The following is a 26,640-nucleotide window of genomic DNA, read 5'->3' as shown; positions in this document are numbered from 1 at the left end:
TAGGTAGAGTATATTTTTTGACACATTTTGTTATATATATATATATATATATATATATATATATATATATATATATATATATATATATATATAATATAGTATATCTATAGATCCAAATACAAGACTTGAGTAGCTGATATAGCTCCGAAAAATGCTAGCATACTCGCTACACCAACTACAGCTGTTGTGGTACCGCTAACCGAAACGATAGTACCCATACACATACTGAGAATAAATTGCGCCAAAAATACCATACTCGATACAAGTGCAACGTCAGTACCTAAGCCTCTAATTTGCGTTGATATTTTTACTTCTCCCTCTGTTGTGGTTTCGAACTAAAACACAAATAGTATATATTTATAGTGTATAAAATATTATTTCTGAATAAATTGAATACGAGCTATTTTCGAATTACGAAAAAATCGAGATACAAGATCTCAAAGAGCAGTTTTTTTTCTTCGTCATAGCGATCAGCGATATTCAGTGACGAGCACCTGTAGATCTTCGTAGTCGTCGAAGTGTGTAATGCCGACTAGTTCATGTGAAAATAAATTAAAATCATCAGGTGCACGATGTGGGAGCTCTTGAGTACGGTTTGCCGTATGAGATCGGATATTGTTATGCAAAAATAAATGTTGTGTGCCTTTCATGGACAACAATTCTCGAAATCAATGTTACGGTAAAGATTTAACAATTTGCACCTCCGTTCAAATAGTGTCATAAATCCAAAAAACAAACTATCTAACTTTATTTTTCACTTTTCGGATGATAACTCAAAAACTGACAAAGTGCAATAATAATTATTCAGATGACATTATTTAAGATAAAATTTTCAAGTTTTCTAGCACCAATAGAACAATAGAAGAGATTTTCAAATTTTTGATTTATGACACTATATGATTGGAGGTGTGAATTGTTATACTTTTTAATTGTGATATTAGTGTGTTATTATAAACTAGTCGTTATAAATAAAAAATAAGAACGTCACGGTATTTGCTATAGAAATCAAATATAGTTTTTGTGTTTGGTTTCACAGTTTACTTTATATTAAATTTTCGTAACATGCCGTATATCGCATTGCGCACATCGAGCATTTTTCAGTTGGCCGTAGCCCAAACAGGTGGCGTTTAATGTGTTAAATGTCTTAAAATAATGAATGAACAAATCATGAGGCGTAAAAATAGTTGCAGCCCATACAATTATCTTCAAGTCATTGTCATACTTCGCAAATCTTCAACTTATTATTGATATTTTTAACTTTTATACAGGTTTATTATGATTCACTTTGAATCTTGTATTAGAACTTTCTCAAAATATTTTTTTACCAAATAAAATAATGTTAATTCATTTCTCTTTTGTATACTTACAGTGCTTTTCGCGTGATAATGAGCAATAATCAAATATGGCATTGTAAAAAGAGTTGAATACATAACACCTGCTGTCCAACTGAATAGAATTACACCAACTTTGTGCTTCGTAATTGCCATTAGAAACATTCCTGTTGAATATACAAGCAGCCCACCTACATACACTTTTTTTGCACTGAAAAAAATAATAAAGACTTGCGAGCAAAACAATATTTTTTTACATTTAATCCTTAATTATTTTCATCGTAATACATGTTATATGAAATACTAATGCTTAATTTGTTGATCCTAATAAGGAATTCCTATAAATTAATTCTGCTTATGTTTTCAATAATTGTGATATGTCAGGACAAAGCTATATTTATTTAATTATATAGGTTTAAATCATCATATTTCAAGATTAGTATTCTCTGTCTAAAATATTTACATTTAATAATAAGCCATTCTGGATATAATTACGAATAGTTATGCAAATTATACTGAAGTTATGCAGTAGTTATATGGTTATAATAACGCTTCACAATCAACCAATAAACTTCATGGAAAAACCAAAATCAAAAGCCACAGCTAGCAGCCTGTTGGTCAAGGTTTTTTTCTTTGCGTACTATTGGCATGTTCAAAAATATACCTCATGCCTCCAATGTTGCACGATTGAGTACATACTAGCGTATCTCCGAAGAGCTAGGAATAGCGTTGTTTCATTAACATTATTTGGATTTAGATGAATCAAAATATTGATCTATTGAATCTCAATTGATTATGACTTCATTATTGTTTTTCCTTTTTAATTAATGACAATTAAAACAGTTTGCTGGTTTTAATTGTCACTTCCACTTGTTTTCAAGGCTTAGTTTTTCTCTGCTTCATTTCTTTTTTTGTTTATATATTATTACTCTAATTTCACAATTATACCAGTTTATTCTTCCCGATTTCTCAGTTTTCTACGTATTCTATTATCAAGAAGTGGGTCAGAGCTTTCTTCGAAACTTGCTATTCTCAAATCCAGAAGTAGAAGCTGTTAACTAACTTATCTCCATACGTTACTGTTAATATTGAACAGAATTTTGCTTACCCAAAAACTGTGATTAATTTTTCAATTTTTGTAGAATAACAAGCACAAGATAAGGAATACATCGACATTCCCCAGCATCCAAATCGTACTCCTGACTCATATAATTCTCTAGATGTTCCTGATATCGCCTGAAAGCATGTATTCAATAATTACAAATTAGAAAGATTTTATATGTAAAAAGTCTTCAAATCTGTGGTGTACGTATACCTACTTATGTCTATTAAACTAAACAACATTGTTTTTATTAAATAAGAGACCCAGAGACACAACGCCATGTGTAAACGTCACTATTTTCAGTGATTTGTAAAATTCATAACAGTAAATGTTACTATTTGTTCTTAACAGGCACCCATTAGATGAACAAATGAATAATAAATAACAAAGGTATTGTTCTCTGTACGTGTCTACTCATACTGGAACCTTTCTCAAACTAATTAGTTTCAAAGTATTTTTTAGGACCATGAGTAGCTTCCCTCTAATTTGTAACAATCCACGTCAAAACTAATATTACAAAAATTCATATATTAGACCCTCGAAAATGACCAGAAATAGTCAAACATCATATTCCTATCTCAGAAACTGTTGTTAATTTACAGTGGGTTTTGGGTTTGTAGTTGCAAATAAATTGAGTCCAATCTTGATCAATGTTCGATTTATTGAACAGGATTTCAAAAGTGCGTTCAAATAACAATAATAACGGAATAACAATTTCGGAGCACGTTTTTCTTTCGCCTTTCTTTTCGCTTGTGTCACTATTACATGAAACTGTCAAAAGGTGCTTATCGCCTACTAATTTTTAATAAAATCAGAATACATTGGAATACATAATTACCAACTTTGACTCTATATAAAACAAAAGTATAGTGTGAAGTTGGATAGGGTCAAGGTTAGGTTGGGTTCGGGTCAGCTGTCAATTGATCAATTCTCAACAGAAACCCTTTTAGCGGTCTTGCATGGACGCATATATATATATATATATATATATATATATATATAGAAACACGACCAGCGGATTCCAAAATACGTATCAAATAAATATAAGTTCATTGCATTAAATTCGAGTTTATTCATTGTTTTGTTACTGTTCATTGTTAAAATATTGATTTGTCTGTAAAGTTATTTTCTGTAAAAATCATGTCGTTTATTGTAAATAAAAATACTTTTTAAAAAAGTTAAAAGTGTCTCAAAGAATATTTCTAGCGCTGCGAACAGGATAAAATTCGTTCAGAAACATAAGTTTCCTGGCCAACTTTAGTTGTTAAACGAGACGATCCATCGAACCAAGGCGAGAAAAACGTAGTAGAAGACATCACCAGTGATCATCCTCTTGTAAGTACAACGTTCCTTTTCACCTTATTTATGAGCCTTTTTAGCGATATTTCTGAAAGTAACTTACATTTATTATTGTCAAATCTCTCTATAAACCCTTTGGACAGTTCTACTTCAGCTAATAGTTGTCGATTTTCTAAAACTCAAATTTTAGAAGTTCGAAACACTGATAGCTTAAATATGTCTCTTCAAAACAATGATATCTTCAGCCTCTGTGCTGAATTTAGTTCGAAAGATAATCTTTCAACATTTGTAAAATAGATAACTTAATTACGTTCCTTCGGTCACAGAATCTCACTCAACCTCAAGAATTCATATTAAATGCCAATATTATTTCTCGTATAAAAGGTGAACGTAGAGATTTTTTAAACTACTCAAATTTAACACTTTGGACTGATGCACGTCCAGTATTACTAGCTAAATACGGAGATCGACGCTCCGAGGATATTTTACTAACTCTATTATCTACAATATCACCAAAGAATCTCTAATGATTTAAATGATTTGCTCTTAATGATAATATAGAAACTGTAAATTTCAAAAGCAAGTTATCATCCGATTTCAATGGATACTTCATAATGAAATACTAAACCTTCAAACTATAAACGAATTCCTTTTGAAACTGAATCGAACCATAACTTTATCCCAACAAGTCCTTTCGAATATTGAACTCTTTACTTTAGATAAACTGGAAACTTTAAAACAAGAATTATTAGCAACATATTTTCGAAATGCCCTTTTAATCAGTGACGAACATCCCTATCAATTAATTGAAGCTTCTAAATTATTAGTTTGCGTTACCACCATAATACTGAAAATACGCATCCTTTATCCTCATTCTTACCCTACATCTAGAATCTACCCAATTCCCAATAATGATCACATTATGATCCTGCCACCCGCACATTACTACGCAAATAATAAATGGTACGATATCTGCACCAGCTTAGCTGAACACATCATTTGTACGAAACCTATAAGATCGCAATGCAAAATCCCGAATATAGAGAATTGCACCAAGTCAATCACAACAGAAAACTTTTCACAAGAAACCAGCAAAGTAATTCTATTAGGAATAGTTCATCCAACCATAATTCAAAACCAAGAAATTAGGAGAAGTAGCATCATAATGACAAACGAGCCAATTACTATAGAAGGAATACGATACAATAAGAAAACTGTGCAAGAAATTACAGTGCCGCAAGTAGTCCCAATCAAATTGCATCCGAAGCACGAAATTATGCTGGAAAAACTCATTGAACCAATTTCACTCCTGCCGCAATTTTCTGCAGGACTCAGTATTGTTTCCTTAATTACAACTTTGATTATTTTAGCCATTTCAATAACAGTCTCTGTAAAGAAACGAAAAATAATTTCCAGATACTTATATAGTCCCAAACTACAACCCACTCAAATCCAGATTCTCCAAGATTTGTTCTCAAAGACTTCGAGGACGAAGTCAACACCAAAGGAGAGAGGAGAAATATGAAAGGTCCCCGACACTGCCACACGACCAGCGGATTCCAAAGTGCAATAAACAATATTCACATAGTCAGCGGAATCCAAAATACGTATCAAATAAATATAAGTTCATGGCATTAAATTCGAGTTCATTCATTGTTTTGTTACTGTTCATTGTAAAATATTGATTTGTCTGTAAAGTTATTTTCTGTAGAAATTATAAGTCGTTTATTGTAAATAAAAATACTTTTTAAAAAAGTTAAAAGTGTCTCAAAGAACATTTCTATATATATAGCACAATTGGTAATGGAAGATCTTGAGGAAACGGTCCTAAGCAAACTTGATATAAATATTCCATTCTTTTTCCGATATGTAGATGATTGCATTACTGCTGTACCAAAGAATCAAATTGAAAACATAAGTAAAAAATTCAATTCTTAACATGAAAAATTTCATTCACAATGGAGGTTGAGCAAAATAATAGAATCAATTTTCTTGATGTCACATTATATAAAATTAACAATAACAGAATGGTATACGCAACCAACTTGGTCCTCAAGATATTTAAACTTCAATTCATGTCATCCTATGTCACAAAAAAGATCAGTGATAATAAGTTTGGCTGATAGATCTATCCAACTATCCGATTCCTTAATTTAGATGCTTAGCTATTCAAAAAGCAAAAACTGCATTGAAAGAAAACAATTATCGGGAAAAAATGTCAATTGACCTAATCAAGAAAAGGATAAACAGACACTATAATCAATTTAAAAACAAAACAGAAACGAAACATCAAGATATAAAACATTTTTTCTTACCATATGTACAAGGACTTTTCCAACAATTATCGAATTATTTCAATGAATATGATATTAGTATAAGTCATAGAGGACATAATACATTATCAAAATATTTCACTAAATTAAAATCAAAGACAACAAAAAACAAAAGAAATAATATTATATATCAAGTGCCTTTTACTAAATGTAACGCTATCTACATAGGGCAAACATCTCAGTATTTAGAAAATAGACTAAGAGGTCAAAAATAGAACTGCATTAACGAACCATGAGATATCAAAAAAACATAAATTCAATTATAAAGATTAAAAAATTCTTGAAACGGAATCTAATACACGAAAATGGGAATTTTTAGAAATAGTGCATTCATAAGAACAAAAAGGCAATAAATGATAAAAATGATCTAAATAATTTAAGTAAAATTTATAGCTCTATTTTGTAAATTCTAATAAATTTAATTAATTACCGCTATATATTTGAGGTGTGGAAACCAAAGAAAAAATTAATTTTTCTTATTGGAATAAAGTTCTAAGTTTATTTTATCCTTATTTTGATATTCATGATGAAGGTGATCTATAGATCAATATAAATAAGCAAATTGTCAGTGTCAATATCATATTTTGATAAAGAATTAAAGAAAAGTCGAAACGTCAAAATTTTATTATTTTGACTATAAATTATTATAATACCATCATTGCGAATTTTTTTTAAATCATGTTGAAATTTGATGTCAACAGAATTTATACTTTAATATAATTTTTAGATAATACCTACTTCCGACAAAAAATGTCAGTTCCTGTAACAGAAGTAAAAATCATTTCATATAAAGTAAGTAATACTCTTTCTTTATTAACTGAGGAGGTAGTCGTATTATCGGAGAAATCTATAATCCAGTATTCTATCTTGTTCATGCATTCATTGATCTAAGGGTGTCCCACTATACAAGAGGCGGCCTATAACTCCATAATTGACCGTTTGATGAACATTTCATAAGAGTACCGATTTTTCTGTGAATATTCGAAGAAGCCATAATTTAAAATTATTTTCAATGAATGGGTTGTCCCAAAAAATTTTCTCTATGAGCTTATTTCAACGATGTATGTTAGGATATACAACCAAATGAAAATCGTAATTTTTCTACTGCTGTTATATGAAAAAATATTCAATAAAGAGTTCTAAATGATAAGGGGTATTTGTATGCTGTATTAAATTTTCATGCTATAACTTTCAAGCTGAATAGTTTGAATATGGATATGGAAGTCATAGTTCTCGATTTTCAACTGTTTTTCTACTACAGCCAGCTAAATATAAAAAAATGTGATTTTCTATCTCTCGTAACTTGTTAATATTACAAAGTCAAAAAACAAAATATTTTTAATACAAGCTATCATTAGATACTCTTGCTATTTAAAATTTTCATTCTCTTACTTTAAGCATTTAAGTTGAGGGAGCAATTATTTTTCTTCGCAATTTTAGGAGAGTAACAGGTTTGGTTTTTACTGCATGTAAGGACTTTTAGGGTAGTTTACAAAGTAGAAAAAGAGATTTAGTGCCGCGACTAACTTAACTCTTGAAATGTTGATACTTGGTACTATTAAATTAATAAATATTCTCGAAATATTGTATGTTTTAGGCTAAGAGTAAAGAAAAACAAATAGCAATTCACGATATAACTATATCAAATCCCTATCTTGAGAAGGTATTTGAGAATGAAAAAGGGAGAGAAATTGAGGAAAAAGTAGGGCTACCTAATCAGGGAATATTAGGTAATAAAAACAATAATGAAATTGTTGAATACTGATAGACCCACACTTATTAATGAGAAAGAATTTATTAACATTGAAAAAGAGGAACAAACTAGGAAAATAGAGCAGCTTAATGAGGGAATATTAGCTAATAAAGATAATAATATAGACAGTTCATGGTCGAACTTTTCAAATTCGGATTTAGATCCCGATTATTATCCATCAGACATTGAGGTTGGTAAAATTGATTCATTGAATGTAATGCAAACTAAAGTCTTAAGAAAAAATAGGATAATGGAGGATAATGAAGAATTTCCAATTTTAGACTACTAAAAACAGGAATTGCTAAAAAAATGAACAATTGCCTAGATTGGAGACAAAAATATCAATATCTAGCTCGGAGTTACTAACTTCTCAGGTATATATGATTTTTTTAAAGGTCTTCACATATATTTTGCGGGATAACTGTATATATGATTTTTTTAAAGGTCTTCACATATATTTTGCGGGATAACGGTATATATGATTTTTTTAAAGGTCTTCACATATATTTTACGGGATAACGTTTATTGTTCTCATCATATAAATTGTGTGTATGCGTTATATAATAAATAATAAACATTATTTCACCGAAAATCAAAGTGAAGAAATATTTTTTAAAGTCATCATTAGCAATCAGTATGTAGTGAAATAGAATTTCTAAAAAATTCAATTTTTTGCATATACGCCGACTGTGGTGCATGAATATTGATCAACAGAAAACCATTTTTTATCATAGAAATTAATATTACTCTGTATTTAATTTTAATGTATAATATTAATTTAATATACATTAGCCGGTCAACAATATTTTAAAAAAGATAAAGTAGATGAAGAAGCCAGGCAAAAATATTTCCTAAAATGAGACCCGACAAAATTTCAGTTACAGCTCAAAACGACCCACTAATTTGTGCTTTAGGCTCACAGTATCTCAAAATTCACAGAGAAATAAATTTTTTGAATATTATCTCAAGAAAGACGCATGAATTACCGAGATTATAGTTAAAAGTGAGGGAACTGGAAAAATCTATAACAACATTCAGCGACATGCTACAGCCAAAACATTATGACGTTAATGTACAGGCAACTAAAATAGTTGCCCAATACGATCACGTCAAACAAAATTATAAGGCTCCTACGTTTGCAATGAATATTGCAACAAGTTTAAAACAATGCTGAGATGTAGCAATTGTTTTTTCTCTAAAACGCAAGGATATATATTCTACAGTAACAGCAGCAGAGGCTGAGGCAGCTCTTAAAACAATGACGGATCTGATAACTGCTAATTGGAAATTTGACATCGCTATCGAAGCAATCAATAACCTTCATTCGAATCGATGTAATAAATTGACCATCGTACCATTAGCTAGTGATTTGAAGATACTTAAAGAATATTTAGTTGCGACTGCAGTTGACACTAAAAAGAAACTTATTGAAAATTTACACAATAAAAATTTGTTGGAAACTATTTATTGTCGAATTTTATTACTCAACAGAAAACGCCCCGGTGAGCTACAAAGGATGTCAGTTGATACATATGAATCGTTAAAAAATAATTGTCTTCACAGTTACTGAACGAATTTTAATGCGCCGGTTTAAAAGAGTCGTTATTCGTGGGAAAAGAAATAAAGGTGTACCGGTTCTAATAAGTACAGATGTTCAAAATGACAGAAATATCGAAGCAAGCCAGGCTCAATATAATCAATGAAGATAATCGATTTTCATTTGCAATTCATAACAGTCACATCGTCGGGTATAAGATATTAGCAAAATATTCAAAAGATAGTGGCACCAAACGACCTGAAGCTTTAACTTCTACAAGGCTAAGAAAACATTTAGCTACTCTTTCCCAAATTTTTAGTATGGCTGACACAGATTTGGAAGTTGTCCACTTTTATGGGACACGATTTCGAACACATAAGAGTCATTATCGTTTGCCTGATGATGTATATCAATCTGCGAAGGTTGCAAAAATTTTACTCTTAATGGAAAAAGGAGGTGCTGCAGCATTCAAAGGTAAACGTTTGGATGAAATAGATGTGGATTTGGAAGAAGATCTAAACAGTGACCTCATGCTTGAAGAAAGAGACCTTATTGACCCCAAGGTAGACAATAATGATGATTTACCTGAATTTACTCAAAATGCTTATGCTCAAGTTAACGAAATTCAAGAAAGGACTAAAGGACAACTGGCATATTACCTAAACCAAAAAAAAAACAAATAAAGAGAGAATCTTGGACGCAAAAAAATAAAGTAAAAGTTTATTTTGAAAATCACACTAAAAATAAGAAGGCACCCACGCAAAGGGAATGTGAAGAATTAATTTCTCAGACTGGAAAACTTCTTGAAAACAAAAATTCGTTAAAAATTAAAGTTTTTATACAAAACGTCTACAGAAGCAGATATAAGAATTAATATGTCTTTCAAGCTAGGCACTTTTTTCTGTTAAAGACTTTCTTTTTTTAATTTTATTAAAATTTTCCGGTGCTGTTATGCCTAAAATTTTAATCAAACTATTCTATGTGATGCATCATTGCATTTTCGAATAAATATTGAGAAAACTTTTTACCGTGTTTTATTAAACCGTTAGCATTAGTGTAAAATAATTAAGTCTTACGAAAAAATACCACTGAAATTGAAAAAAATATTAAAACAAAACATTTTTTAAATCACCTACATCATGAACATCAAAATAAGAATAAATTCAAAATACAAATTTGTTCTAAAAAGAAAAATTAATTTTTCCTCAGTCCTTACATCCCAATATGTAGCACTTTCAATCAGTTAAATTATTTGTAGTCAAATTTTATCTTTTCTCCAAAATTATTAAAAAAAAACTTATTTTAAAACAGAAGAGACCTAAAATCAAGAACGTTTAGAAGCATATATATATATATATATATATATATATATATATATATATATATATATATATATATATATATATATATATATATATATATATATATATATATATATATGCATCTAAATGTTCTTGATTTTAGGTCTCTTCTGTTTTAAAATTAGTTTTTATTAATAATTTTTGAAAGAAAGTTAAATTTTGTTCTAATAAGAAAAATAATTTTTCCCTAGTCTTTACATCTCAAATATGTAGCAGTACTCAATTAAATTATTTATGGGTTTATTAGAATTTACAAAATAGAGCTATAAATTTTACTTAAATTATCTTTTTCGTGTAGTGTATTGAATTCCGTTTCTAGAATTGAATAAAATGATAAATACCAAATTCAAGAAAAAGATAAACACATAAACACTACAATCAATTAAAAAACAAAACCAAAACATTTTTACTCACCATATGTACAAGGACTTTCTCAACAATTATCGACTTATTTCAATAAATATGATATATATATATATATATATATATATATATATATATATATATATATATATATATATATGATAATAGTCATAAAGGACATAATACATTATCCAAATATTTCACCAAATTGAAATCTAAAACAACAAAAACCAAAAGAAGTAATATTATATATCAAGTGCCTTGTACTAATAGTGACGTTGTTTACATAGAGCAAAAATAGAACTGCACTAACGAACCATGAAATATCAAAAAACATAGATTGAATTATAAAGATTCAAAAATTCTTAAAACGGATTCTAATACACGAAAAAGGGAATTTTTAAAAATGGTTCACGTTCATAAGAACGAAAAGCTATAGGTAAATGATAAAAAAGACCTAAATAATTCAAGTAAACTTTATAGTTCCATTTTGTAAGTTCTAATAAAACTACCAATAATTTAATTGACTAGTTCTCTATATGTTTACTCATTTCCTAAACCTGTTCTTGGTTTAAGGTCTCTTCTGTTTTATAATTAGTTTTTTTAAATAATTTTTTAAAGGTAGATAAAATTGACGTTTCGAGCTTTCTCTAAGACTTTATCAAAATATGATAAATATTTACAACAAATCGAAAACAAAGTAACTAGAGCTGCAAAAAAATTTTTAGGGTAGATTTGACAAAAACAAGAAAAATAAAACATAGGCATTATCAACTACAAAATTCGCAGCAACAAACAATTAAACAAGTAAAATTTTGTATTCAATTCAATAATGCCTTGGTATTCTGAAAGAGACTAGCTTCCATTATTACTGCTGATAATGTTTCCTAGTTGTACATAGATCACATTTTGTCTGAGTACATGAAACATCTCATCCAAACTTATTTAATTAGTTGGTATTTGCAAGCAGTGTCAACCACAGCACTCTACTGAATCTTATATTTGGATATAAGTAACCACCAAGAAGTTCCCCTGAAAAGTCAACTTGTTTCAAAATTTTATGTATTTAGAATACTTTAACATTTACCAATATTTTAAAAGTAACGTTGAGTTTTTGAGATCTTTTGTTTGGCACCAACGAAAAATTATTTGACAATATTTTGATACTGCCACAAATTTCTTAGTCTACTAAATCTTATATTTAGATATGAAAGCATTTGCTTCATTAATAAAAATATGGGTTCTTTTATGGAATTGATACTGCAGTATATTATTTCCATAATTTTTAGATAAAACCTATAATTTCTTTAGTTTTTTTATCAATTTCAATTAAATAATTACCGTGGGATCTCCGTTGAAAACAGCTTCTCCAACAAAATCTGTAAAATACAATGAATAACATACATGAGCCATCCAACAAAACAAATTTGTCAAACAGAGTATTCTTATTGAATTGGGCATGTAGATAATGCTTTGTAAGTAAAGTAATAACGAAGCATTTGGATCTGGAACTATACTTTTTCTAGGACCTTCTTGAGTTGAAGAAGCATTTGAATCTTCGATGCGAGAATACTGGTTCTTCCTTTCCTGCAAACAAAAGCAACTATTTTATTTTAATGTGGGCATCAAAAATTTATATTCCGGTAGATATCAGAACAGAAAATTGATGAGATGCAATCAAGACATTTTATTCATTTTCAGTTCAGTATATTTAAAGCGTAAATAGAGTGATTAAATTGTGTTGTCTCAATATCTATCTTTGAACTTTCCATTTCTATTCAATTTATTATGATTGTGAATATGAATTATATAAATTGAAAATAGAAATATAGAAAAATAAAATATTACATTATCTTACTGATTTCATACAACAAACGTAAAAGTTGTGAAACTTAATATTGTGGTTAACTGGTATATCAAAAATATTAAATATTCAATGTGTAGCAATGGAAACAGCACAGAGTTCAGTGGTAACTGGCATTATAGTTTTCCATCTCGGCTAATGTTACTTTTTTTTTAAGTGAGAAGTGCAAATCATATTTAAATATACAGCAGTTACACCAATCTTACCCATGATATATGGTAGTCTACTCCGCCTGTCCTACTAGTAAAAGGTATTTTCTTTTTTCGTATATTATATCATATCTTTAAAAGTTTTAATAAAGTTACTGTATGGGGTACAAAGGTATTACCAACGCCAGAGCTTCACTTCAAATCAAAATGGTCGTTTTGTTACAAAGAAACCATAATAATAAGTGTGCTTTGACTCCTATGTCGACAACTAGAGTTTGATATACGTCTACAAGATGCTCGTACGCCAACTTTATGTTGCTGTGATTAATACGTGCTCTTTTTTCCAAATAGTTGACAAGTTCTCAGTCAGACACACAGATTGTGCCACATATAGATAATTAATATTTTTGTAATAACTGTTTTTATAATGTAGCCGAAAGAATTATTTAATAATTATACCATTTTTGTCAATATTTTCAGAAAAAAGAAGAAATTACTAGAAAATATCATAGGTATATACGGTATGCCCATCTTATTTCAAATAAATGAAGTTTAAACTTCATTATTTTTGTAATGAAAACCATTTTCATCATAATGATAAATTCTCTTTGAATTTAAAGCCATATTGCCTAATAATTAATAATAATTAAAATAACCACTTACGTCTAGTTTATCATTTGTATTATTTCCTATAGTTCCATAAGATTGGCCTTCATCTTCAGTATCTACAATATTTCCTTCATTCTCATAACAAGAATAATTTTGAAAATTAGCTCCACTAAGCTCTAATAGAGTCAAGGGAATTTCCTTAAAACTTGTTATAGTATATCCAACACATATAACAAAAATAAATGTTATCAAAGTAAATACAGCTCTTACGTGACCACCAAGAAGTTCCCCTGGAAAGACAACTCGTTTCAAAATTTTATTTTTGTGCAATTGCACGCGAATTCAGTATTTCGCGTTCTCAGCGCAGTCCTCGAAATTTAATTTCGAGACCGTTACTCATAGGAACGGTCGCGAAACCAAACGTCACTTCCAAATTTGACATTTCTAAAATACTACGAAGACAAGGATTATTTTTCATTGAATACAAACAAATACATAAGTACTTATATTATTTAGGACGAATATTAACATTAATTCTATAGTTTGTATTATTACTTATATATTTACTCCAGAAGTTGAAGCAACTACATCTAGTGTTTCTGAATAACGGTTATTGCCTATGTTCAAACCAGATATTATATCGCCAGAAATTGAGTTGGAAATTTACTTCTTACTTTCGATAGATTCTTCTATATATACTCTCGCTACTGTCGTGGACTTCCATCCACACCGTGACATTTAACAATTGATATATCAGCCGAAGTATTGGCAAGCAGCGATGCAGAACTTCTCCGAAAACAGTGACCCCTGTATGTTTCAGGATTTGGTAATCTGAGATACTTATTCTTATCTCAAGAATATACGACAATTATTACCAATATGTTTTGGTCGAAGAGCTGCATATTTACGATAAATTCATATGAAATCAATATTCTCTTTCAGAATATCTTCAATGGCCATTTTTACTAACTCATCTCGTCGCAAGGCACCAGATATTCCCATTATCAGAACTACCTACAAAAATCAGAACAATGAATAAAAATAATTGTAAATGACATTTCTTAACACTTACCTTCAACAATTAGTATTTTTCATCTTTAGTTTTTTTCTGGAATGTATCAATTTGCTCACGCGTAAAGACTATAGACTTTTTTGCTCAATAACTTACTGCTTTTCTTTTTAGAAATGGTATTAATTTTGAAAACTGCTTGATGTCGATATTGTCTCGTATGTTCAGCATGGAGTAATTGTTCCATAAAGTTGAACTTTTTACAACATTTGATTTTTGATCAAATCTTTGAACTCGCCGTAACATTTTTCGTACTACCGTTAATATTTTCCGGTATTAAATTGGAAAGCGCCGAATTTACCACGCTTTTGAGTTCAGAAAGAGTGGAAGGTACTGAAATATCGCTATCAGTATCAGAGATTTTGCGGTTTGTCAAGAACTGTCAAAATATTTTGTAATGTGTTTGCCATGGCAGCAAAACTTTTTAACGACCTCATGATTACTGAATACAATGTTCACACCACCACTCCACCAACACTCACAATTACACTGTCTGACGCGCGTTTCGATAATCAAGTTATCGTCTTCGTAAACTGAATTTACCCTCAGTCTCTGAAGAATATCAGTATGAATATCGCCAATGGTTCCAGAAATTCCAACTTAGACCTCAAGATTATCTATTTTAAAAGTAACGTTGAGTTTTGGAATTTACTCCTTAAGAATCGATTTGCATATATAAGGGGTCCGGTATGAGAAAAATGTGAGGAGTAAAATCTATCGATGAATGACCTCGTTACGTTTTTGGTGCGCACCCTATGATGCGCAACTTTCTAATTTGTCAGTGTCGACATACTTATATTGCTGTTTTTATTATAAATGTCAATAATTAATATTGTTATTGTGACGTTTTAATTTTTATCATTGTGTTCCGCTAAAGTGAACTGAAAGTATTTTCAAATAATTATGGCAGAAAGAGGTGTAGATGATATTGCCGGAACATCTAACAAACACGTGGTTGCAAGGTACGTTATAATTCATGTATTATATGTATGAGCATGTGCAATTTGTATTTATTAAATATTTTAATAATTATCGATGTAGTTCATATAGATATATATTTGAAAACGACACATAAAATTAGATAATCAACCCAATATGAATTATCGAGATTATTGACTATTGTAAAAAGTTTAATGTAAAATATTTCGTCGATTAGTTATAATAAATGTATATGAAATGAATAAATTGAATAAATATATATTTATATATGTATATTATTTTCATTAATTAACAAATTTACCCTTTTATACAGTATCAATCTTTATTGAGTTAAATAAACTCTTTTTGCCTCTGGTTAGACTATCGAACTTAAGGAGTAAACTCCAGTCGTGCGTCGGAGCTGACACACACAATTTTTTTTCACCTTTTTTTGGTACCGATTAAAAATTAGAGAAATGATATTGAAATATGTTGATACTGGTAGAAATATCATACAAATTTTTATGAAGAGTTTTGTTATCGTTTAGAGCTTAAATTATTGAACTTTTAGAAATGGAATCTGGGTAATTTTTTACCTATAAACGTTACATCCCAGTTGATTCCTCCTAACGCATAACCAAAGAATCCGCCCAATCCTGCCATAACAGTGAAGGTACTCAAGCCACGTGCGTGATCATCTAAAACAAACATGGTCCTTAATTTTACTTTATCACATAATGTTTACACGTGAATTTTTCTGTTGAATAAAGCATTTACCACAATAAAACTGTATTTTTAAGATCGATTAAATCAGTGATATTTCTACTATTTTTATAGTCTGTGAAGTAAATATATCAGTTTCTCAAAAACCAAACGCACAACAACTTTTTTCCATTTAAAAAGACTTTTCGAAATTTCTCTTTCAATTATTGTTAATACAATTCCTTTTGCTTTAAATTCGTTATGTACACTTACCTGGTACTGTCACATCCAAAAGGTAAGCTCTAGCTGGACTTTGGCAAGCATCAGCATCAAAGTCTAAAAGCACCGTTCCCAGTATTGTAAAAAACACGCCCCACGGATGTGAATTATTATACTGTATCAAGAAATCATTCTTTCTATCTATAACCATATTATTGCTCTCATTATTATCATCATTATATATAAGTGAATTGTTGGGAAGAATTGGGGATATGGTAGCTTCCTTCAATGCACTAGTTCTGTGAGATGAGATTCGATGATAACTCATATTTGGAGGCTTAATGTCTCCCATTGTATATCCTAAATGTTCACCGTTAGGTACTAAAATTAGTCCTACAAAAGAAGGTACCGAACAATATAATTATTCACAAAACTTTAAGAATTAGTTTCACTGTGTTTCATGAACCAGTACATTGACAGTAGTAAATTCTAACAGAGGCTATCGTAGTTACCTGTAAATGTGATCTGGTTGAATATATATGAAAATATTTTCAAATTACATAACTTATCGTACTAACACATCTCCTCTTGCGGAAGTCACATTTTTCTAAGAGTACCAATTTATTGGTTATGGGTTATTTACCTTCTTTTGATTCATTTAGATTATTTAGTAGACTTCCATATATTTCTTCGACTGTTTTATGGATATTTTTATCACTTTTTATTGCATTATTCTTTGAAATAGTGATCAATTTATGTCTTGTTATACTCTTAGAAGATTCATACTCAGATTTCACATCTTCATACTCAAACAATATCACTAATGCTTAAATATCGGTGTAAAATACCACTGTATTAGAAAATACACAATTTATACACTAAATGTTTCAAGTTTGAAGACGCCACGTTGTTTAGTATTTGTTTGGCAGTCATCAACAGTGAAGATTTTCAGTAAATTTATAAACATGGAAAAAATGGGTCATCGTCATGGGATACAATACTTTTATTTGAAAAGCTTTATCGTAACCAATATAATAGCTGAACTAGATTCTACTCTGGGTGACACCACTCCATCGTTATCAACAGTAAATTATTGGGTAGCAGAGTTTAAACGAGGCCGTATGAGCTGCGACGATCAGCATCGCAGTGGTCGACCAAATAAAGGAACGACTCCAGAAATGTTGAAGAAAATCCACAAAGCGGTATTGATGATTATCGACTGAAAGTATGCGAGCTAGCAGAGATGGTAGGCATTTTAAAAAGTGAAGTAAATTGCATATCAACTGTCAATTTGGACATGAAAAAGCTTTGCGCAAAATTGGTGCCGCATTTGCTAACAATGAAACAAAAACAGCGTCGTGAAGATGTTTCCATCGAGTTTTTGACAATGTTTCATAGAAATCCCAATTTTTACGTCGGAGAAAGGACTAAAAAGGGAGAATCAGCTCCGAAGAAGGCAAAGACTGTTACATCTGCTGGCAAGGTCATGGCCTCGATTTTTTCTGATGCACGTGAGATAATTTTCATTGAGTATCTTGAAAATAGAAAATTTATCAACGACAAGTATTACGCGAACTCATTGCAACAATTGAGCGAAGAAATCAAGCAAAAATGGTCGCATTTAGTCAAGAAGAAAGTGTTGTTTTTAAATTAAAATTTGAATTGCTACCTCATGCACCTTATTCGCCAGATTTAGCCACCTCAGATTATTTTTTGTTCCCAGACTTGCAAAAATAGCACGATGGTCAAAGTTTGTCCAATAATGAAGAGTGGCTTGACGATTCTTAGTATAAAAATGGTATAGAAGTTATTGAACATCGATGGGAAAAGTTTATTGAGCTAAAATGAGATTATGTTGACGTAGTCCATGATATGCAGTTCTATGATAAATACAGCTGTTAAACAATACAATTGAGTAACTGTTATTTTTCGTTTTTTTTTGTATAATACATGTCTTTATCCTAGCTTATATTTAAATAAAAAATTAATCCCTAATACTGAACTTTCTTTATTTCTTGTACATTTAACATTCTAGGGGTATTACCGTGATTTTTGACGAAGATTAACATTAATCGATTGTTTATTATTTTTAAGATAGTCTGAGAAAATTGTCATATAATTTTTCATAGTTTCACATGGTTTATACCTACCACGTTTTACCCTAATCACTACTGGGTCATTAGTGTATTAGCGTGACTAGAAGTTTCGCTTACGACGGGACAGTCCCGATTTAGAGTGTCTTGTCCCGACGCCTCCAAGATCTTTGCGAGTACAGCAAAATGTCACGCTTTTGAAGTTTGATTAAAATTTTTATATGAAAATACTAATTGATTTATCAAATATAGATATGATCATTTTAATATATTTTTAGAATTAAATAATCTTGTTACTAAATGTGCTTTATGAATATGAAGTAGTTTTCTGACCCAGACTAAGTTAGAGGATATTTCGTGGTAAATATCATAAAAAGGATGATTCACATGTGCCAGATGAAAGTTCGTTATCCATGTCCGAGGATACATTGGACATATTCAGAACATTTTTGGAATTAAAAATCTGTCCACCACTAATATATTTTAATAGCATTGGCTATGTTTGGCATTGTTTTATGTTGTCAAGTTACATTTTCTCAGTAGCTTTTCATTGTATGCCAGAAGAAAGACTAACTTTTTGATGGAAATAGTTACTTTACTGTGAATAAAGTGATTGCAGTCGATATGTTAAACATCTATTTTTAACTTGACTATCACATAATTTTGTAATTTTTGACTAGTTATCTAATACTAGGACCCAATGTAAACATCTTGTTATTATCTTTCAGCGGTGAAAAGGACATTTGAAAATAGAAATTGAAAAATCAGAACCCTAGTTCAGCAGAGGAGACAGTTTACTTAAGATAGAAAATAAATATTTCAGAATACTCAGTAGTTGAGCATGAGAATACTAGTTACAAAATTGATCCCTTTCAGACCGCTTTGAGATGGAAGCCATTATAACATGAAAATATTTACAACGAACATCAGATGATGTTTCACTGGATTTCTTTAAGTTGAATGATGAGTGTAAATTAGCCTATGTGAATACGTAATAGAGAACATAGACGTGAAAAATGACTGTCAATGACCTTCAATCAACTAGTTTGATATAAGAATATTCTATTTTCAGCATAATTATCTTCTAATATACACTTAGTTCAACAATTTTCAAATTTTTTGATTTTTCAAACCATCTAAAAACTAAGGTTTTCCGCAAAATACGGCTTTGTCTTTGCCATCACCTTTTTAATTGTCCGAAATTGCTCTCTACCCAGTCGTTTGGGAATAGAAAGTAATCGGATGGAGCCAGACTCTGAGAAACGGTTTTTGTTTTCCTGGGACCACGTTCCTCGGATGAGGTCCATTGTTTGGGAAGTAGTTTTGTTTCATCTACTGTAACATATCGTTACCATTTGAAAATATTCGAACATTTGTTTTAATGTTCAATGTGAGTGACCTTTTGATCAGCCTTAAACTATGGCGGTACCTATTTGAAGATAACTTTTTGATCTCTAACCTAATAGCAAAATATTTCTGTTAGGGTGCAATATTTACTGAATTAGTTACCTCACTTTTAGGATAATATTTACGTAGCTTTTTTCGGTTTCTTCGAAACATGGCAAACACTAACATTTTAATCACCGTAGTGTAATTTTTGAGAGATAACAATGTAATGTAAAATAAGTTTCTCTCGATCTTTTGTTAAAATTATTCGTTACTTATTTGTTTCCACATATTTTATGTGTTAAATCTAATCTATACTGGAACATCGAAAAGGATTTGATGAAATTTATTGACTTCCGTTCGGATTGAGCTGCAACACTGATAATTTCGTTTAGAGAAACTATGAAAAAAGCGAAAGCGAAATACGAAATTGAGAATATCAAATGAGGACATAGGCTTCATCATAAGAAAAAATATATTACATAATGTTCAATAATGTAGTGTACAAAAATTAAGGTATGACCAAAGGTTTTTCGTTGAGAGTGAAAAAAATAATCTACAGGAGAATCGTTATTGTCTGGATTTTAGATTCGCAAGAAACTATTGAAGAATGCAAGGTTTATTATGGACATTTTTCTCACTACTTCCCAACTAGTGCATAAGTTAATTGAAATTTTACAAATTTTTATTTAGTTTCAGTTATCACTGAAGATTGTTTATTAATTTTTTGGACAAAGCAATAAATCAATTAATTTGCCCAATTCCATAGGAATAAATATTTCCGATTTAAAATATATTTATAAAGAGTCTCCAGTCTAGATTATAATGTGTTATGAGAACAGAATATACCAATTTTCTTTTTCTGCTGTTATTATTGATCTCACATGTTTTATTGTGGAATCTTTGTAGTACTTATCTATGATATTTTTTCAAATTTTAAGAGCTTTCAATCTCTTTATCGTCACTTAAGTCAATGTTCATGATTCGAATTAAAATAAGAGACCACCTAAACGCATTTTCGTTACTATCGGTACGAGGGTTGCTACTTGAGTTTTGAGATATGTCAAGACTGATGTGAATATGTCAAATCTGACATTACCATAATAAAGTTTGGAATTTTTAATGGTGAACGTAATCAGAACATGTTGTTATACGAATGCTATTTGAGTTGTTCACAGATAATCATTCATCTTGGTAAAAATAGAATTAAATCGCGAAAATTTTCTTGCGATGATTTCCGACCTAGGTTAAATCAATAGCAGAGTGTCGATCAACTCGCTTCGACTTTTGGTGATGAAGCCACTATGTTTTACTGATTTTCTAAATTCAATCGTGGGCTCACTTCGCTACAGGATGAATTTCGTGAAGCTCGTCCGAAATGTGTTGTGCCAGAAAACATCGGTGCTGTGCATAAACTGATATTGCAAGATTGTCAACATACCGTGAGATTCAGGCATACTTCAGTTCCACTTGCATACATTTAATATTTTTTTAATATTAATACATTTGGCTGCCAAAAAATGGTCGTGTCGATTGGTACAAAGAAATGCTGAAAAAATTCAGTCAAAGCAAATGGTCGCCTGTTTTTTCGGAATCACTGGATATGTCGCCACCGTTTCATTGGAGCAAGACAGAAAGGTCAATTCTGAATGGTATTCCAGCATTTGTTTGCCAAAAGTTTTCGAAAAAATCAATGAAACCAAGCGCAGAAGATGAATCATCCTCCATCACGACAGTGTTGAAACAACGATGTCTTTTTACAAGCCAATAGAATGTGGAGTGCCCCAAGGCTCAGTACTAGGCCCTATTTTGTTTCTTCTGTTTATAAACAACATCGCCTATCTAGATATCAGTGGTAAAATATCTCTATGCAGACGACACTAGTGTCTCTTGGAGCAACCCTGATCTCTCGGCACTTCATAGGACCATATCTAATGACCTTATCTGAAAAATTAAGTTCCTCCTGTTTTGTAGTGAGATGAGTCTACCATGCCTTTATTGGGTCGCATCTCCGATATACCCCTCCCTTCTGTGGTACGTGTCGTGCGACTAAACTTCAAGCTACAAATAGAACTGTTAGATATTTACTCGGACTAAACAGCAGGGCTCACTGCAGGGATTTCCTTAAATAATTAAAAATTTGGACTCTTCACCTAGTTACTCCATGTTCAGAATTAGTTATGGGTTCAATGCACAATCACTTGCAATTGAAATCAAATCGATACCATCTTTTCTCACATTCCGCAATAATATGAGGGCATATTTACTGAAAAGTGCCTTTTACTTTGTAAATGGCTTCTATTTTAATAATAATATTTAATTCCGGGCATGCCTGCATACTGGCTTAATTTTTGATATGGATTTATATACGACTTATATACTAAACTATACTAAACCTATTACTATTACCTATAATTTTGTAAACTCATTGTGGTTTTTTTTGTATATTGAAATTTTACTTTATTTGTTTTATCTTTATTTAGTTATTTTAATGCTTGTTTTTTAGTTTTTACAAGCTTTTATCGATAAATTTTAACAATGTGACAATAAAGCATTTCTCCCTTTATCTCTCATTTTAGATATCCAGATGTTCTGTCCACATTCTTAGTAGCTTAATATCGATTGGAGGATCATAGAAGTAATTATTACTCATGCGAAAGGAGTTATTCCTCAATTAAAAATATTTATACTTGAAATATCGCCGACTTTTTTTACATTAAGATTAGTTGAAGTGAAAGTTCAATTTGGTAAACATCTATCGAAACACAACAAAATTATTTTCTGCCTTTAACTTTATCTAATCTCACTCCAAATTTTTATTGAAAATCAGCCTTCAGTACACATGAGTGGATAAAATTGGCCACTTACCTATTAGTACACCAACGGACATTAGGAAAATGAAAGGCCTTCTTCTTCCAAACATAGAGTGACATCGATCACTTAATGAACCTAAAATTGGAGTTAAGAAAAATCCAATCAGAGGTGATAGGGCCCATACGAGGGTCATATGTTTATGCTTCACGCCAATTTTAAGAAGAGTTGGTGACACGAATGCTGTTTCGGCTGCGTAAGAGAACTCTATACCCATAACTGCTGCTGAGATCCGTACCAGCTCTTTTCCTGTTTTTTTTCTGAAAAATATTGACCTAATATTCCATCTGCTAGTTTTTGATTTGACAAAGAACATCTATAGGAAGAAATTTCAATACGAGAAATACTGGTGAGAGACGTTTTTTAACATTTTATGTATATGACTGCAGATTCTTTGTCCTTATATGAGTTTGATAAATAAAAACGTGTCGGTATTAAAATTTTGTAGTTTTTTAAACGATGTGTGATTGAATATCTAATAAAAAAGTGAGAATAATAAGTAGGATATCAAAATAGTCACCTCACAAATGATGAGACAAAAATTCAAGGTGAATTAAAGATTATCACAATATAACGTATATCCCAATAGTTATATATTTTTGTAGTAAGTGTCTTCAATGCAACTTTTCTTATTTGCCATGATTGACGGCTTAGTAACTAACAAAGTAGATAATTAAACTTAATGGAAGGGTCCTTGCTTCTCAACTAAGCGTAAATTTCTGCGAACATTCGTAATTCTTCCTCACTTTCGGTTGTACAAATGGTATGTTATTAGGATACCAATTTGGAGTTGCCCTTGCATAATGGCTAAGTTCGGCCAAAACATTATATCGTTTCCAATGTGATTTTGAAGTAGTTTGGTGGAACAGTGGTTAATATACCTTTCAGAATCTACAGCTTCCCCTTTTACTCGACCCACATAAAGTCTGGATATCCAGACTTATTGGCGAATTTTGCATTTTCTTCATATTTTACACTGTTAGGGAAGTCCCCTATATTGACCGTATAAAAACCATCGTTTCCTATGATTTCCGAATTAGCAAGTGTGAAGTATTTTTCATTGTCCATACGAATGACTCATTCGTAAAATGTATCCGCCTGAATCACGACAGCATCTTAGTATCCCCTTGCTCATTCCCGCGTTACGATACTCTTTGAAATATGGTATTCACGCGCTAACTCCCTGCTCTGTATCTTGTTCTTTTTACCATTCTTTCAGCTTTTTCTTTTTCACAGTCGATTATAGCGCAGTAATTGTTTCTCCGCGAAATATTTTGGTTTGGAAAAATGCCAACAATATTTTAGGGATCTTCCAACCAAATTATAAATGCTTATTTTCTAGCCTCAAAGTCCTTTTAATGCAACTGACATAAAAAAGAATTTGTCTAACTAATATCAAGAAATGATGAACAATTTTTTTGTCATTTGATGTTGTTAAAACATATTTTGTTAGTTTTATGCCAAATCTATTGTGATATAATTAATAATCCATAATTCCATAAATCCATAATTAAAGAAAACTACAAACAGCTAATGAATATATCGATGAAGGAAGAAATGAAGAACTTGTCTTGTTAACGCGAAAACAAAAGGAAAACATATTGATAATCAAAACTGAAACTAAAGAAAAAGTACAGGAGAAACAACAGAAAGAAATGAGATGGAAAATAATCATCATGGAAGTGGCCCAGTTTGAGTAATAAATTAGGAAATGAAATAAAATTCGTTTTGAACTGAAAAGCTCATCGAACGCACAAGCATAAAAAAGTATTTCATTCATTACAGTATTTTTTTTTGAGGAAAAATCTGTTAAAATCACAGATACTCAAAAAATGTGTTAGTGTATGGTGATATATGTTGACTGAGCTTATTTTAATATCAAATTGAAAGGTATATACATCACATATTATATATGAGTGTTTAATAAGATAAGTTAAAAGTGGAAATTATTTTCTTAGTCATCCTCGGTCGTATTTTAATTTCAAGAAACTACTTCCTTACAACAAATGATAAAAACAGAGAAACATCGAACACTAATGAGAATATTCTTAAATACTTACCTATAAATATGCGAATAATCTTCTTGGTCTCTTTCATCATGCTTTTCAGAAGAATATTTCTTTTTTATAAAACCGATTACTCCTTGGGGATTACTTTCCTTCCAGGTTAAATACTTTTCCCTAAAGTGTTCTCTCACTGTGTGAAATCTCCCGATGAATCCTTGATATTCATATAACTTCTCCGCCATTATTTTCTAATGGTCTTTATTATAAGGAATATTCACGGTTTTCGAACACTGCATTTCCGTTCAGAGACATGTCCACAACTTCACAACCACTTGATGAATCTGATTGTTTGCCTAGGACAGCACTGAAAAACTCGTTATGGAGTGAAACATTCTGATTGTCTTGCGCCGCTGATGTAAGAAAATTTTCATGGTCACGGAAATTTAAATGAATCGAAAACACTAAGAAAAATGGAAATCTTTAAATTCAAAAAATAGAAACTGGGATCAACTCCCTAAAGATTAGTTATAAATAATAATAATAATCATTTATATATAATATAATATAATAGCCATCTAAAAAGTATGTTTCATTACTAAAAATTGATGTTATTCTACTACATTGTGTTCTATCACTGTCAATTATCCTTTGCTATTTTCCATTAATCTATGATTTAGTGACAAAAAGTTGGTGAGATATCATTTTTGACATCTTTGTTGTCGAGTTAATTCTTGGCAAACATGAAAATTGTGTGTGTCTGGCATACATGTTGTAATCCTCATAGTCCGTTCTATTGACCATCTCTTCTTCGATTTTTCTCTTATAATCTAGTGAAGTGTTGACAGTATAGTATTGAATCGACCACGTTTCGGGAATTCTTTGAATATAATCGCCCTTTGAGAGCTACCATCCACATAGCATCACCTTACTGGCCGTCAGTGCGGACTTTTCACTCCTATTTCTTCAGATATTTCCAAACTATAAACAAAAGCACTTATTAATAAAACTCTCTTCACAAAAATGTTACCCTAAATGTCACCTGTGGGACTTAGCTCAATCTACCACCTACATCATTTCTTGTAAATATAGGAAAATGCGTTTCAGACAAACTATTATACACAATTTTTTGTCAGTTTCAATGCAAGTTGTATTATATACTAATGCAACTTATATATATCAAAATATTTTGATAAAGACTTAAAGAAAAGTCGAAACCTCAAAATTTATCTTTCTATTAAAAATTATCAAAAAAAACTTATTTTAAAACAGAAGAGACCTAAAATCAAGAACATTGCATGCATTGCATAATTATTTCATCATTTTATCAATTCCTATTCAACCATTGGAATGTTTCACTTAATTTTTCTGACTATTTTTATAAATAATTCTATTTGTGTATTCAAAAAGTCGCTTAACTGGTACTGATCAATCTTTTTAATACTACTACACCAGCACTTACATGTACACGTGTTAACGTCATTCTAATATCAAGTTATCGTCTCCAGAGACTGAATTCCTTTATAATGACCTGTCAAGTAAGCACAATTCTCTATTTTTTTCAAACCTCTATCACATTTAACAATTTCAGTACCTTCGAGTACATCTAACAACCTATTGCTGGATATATTTCTTAACAATTTTGCATATTCTATATGTATTGTTTTAGCATGCCGGA

At 30.6% G+C, this 26,640-nt stretch overlaps 2 protein-coding genes across 3 annotated transcripts in view; one reads left to right on the top strand and one right to left on the bottom strand.

Annotated features, from left to right (window-relative positions):
• Positions 1-26,640, top strand: part of LOC130897990 (synaptic vesicle glycoprotein 2C-like) — a 72,147-nt gene that overhangs the window by 4,498 nt on the left and 41,009 nt on the right. The gene's annotated exons all lie outside the window — the stretch shown is intronic.
• On the bottom strand, positions 44-25,328 carry LOC130897989 (proton-associated sugar transporter A). The gene is made up of 9 exons (XM_057806997.1): positions 25,020-25,328; positions 22,957-23,219; positions 16,664-17,002; positions 16,285-16,386; positions 13,756-13,991; positions 12,421-12,666; positions 2,440-2,567; positions 1,368-1,542; positions 44-335 (listed from the first exon to the last, which is right to left on the bottom strand). Exons 1-9 carry the CDS (start codon positions 25,205-25,207, stop codon positions 105-107), a joined length of 1,908 nt encoding a protein of 635 aa, XP_057662980.1. The 5' UTR covers positions 25,208-25,328; the 3' UTR covers positions 44-104.

The sequence above is a fragment of the Diorhabda carinulata genome, chromosome 9 (genome assembly GCF_026250575.1).
Source record: "Diorhabda carinulata isolate Delta chromosome 9, icDioCari1.1, whole genome shotgun sequence".
Taxonomy (NCBI): Eukaryota; Metazoa; Arthropoda; class Insecta; order Coleoptera; family Chrysomelidae; genus Diorhabda; species Diorhabda carinulata.
Note: the sequence above shows the minus strand (reverse complement) of the source record. Positions and strands in the feature narration are given on the sequence as shown.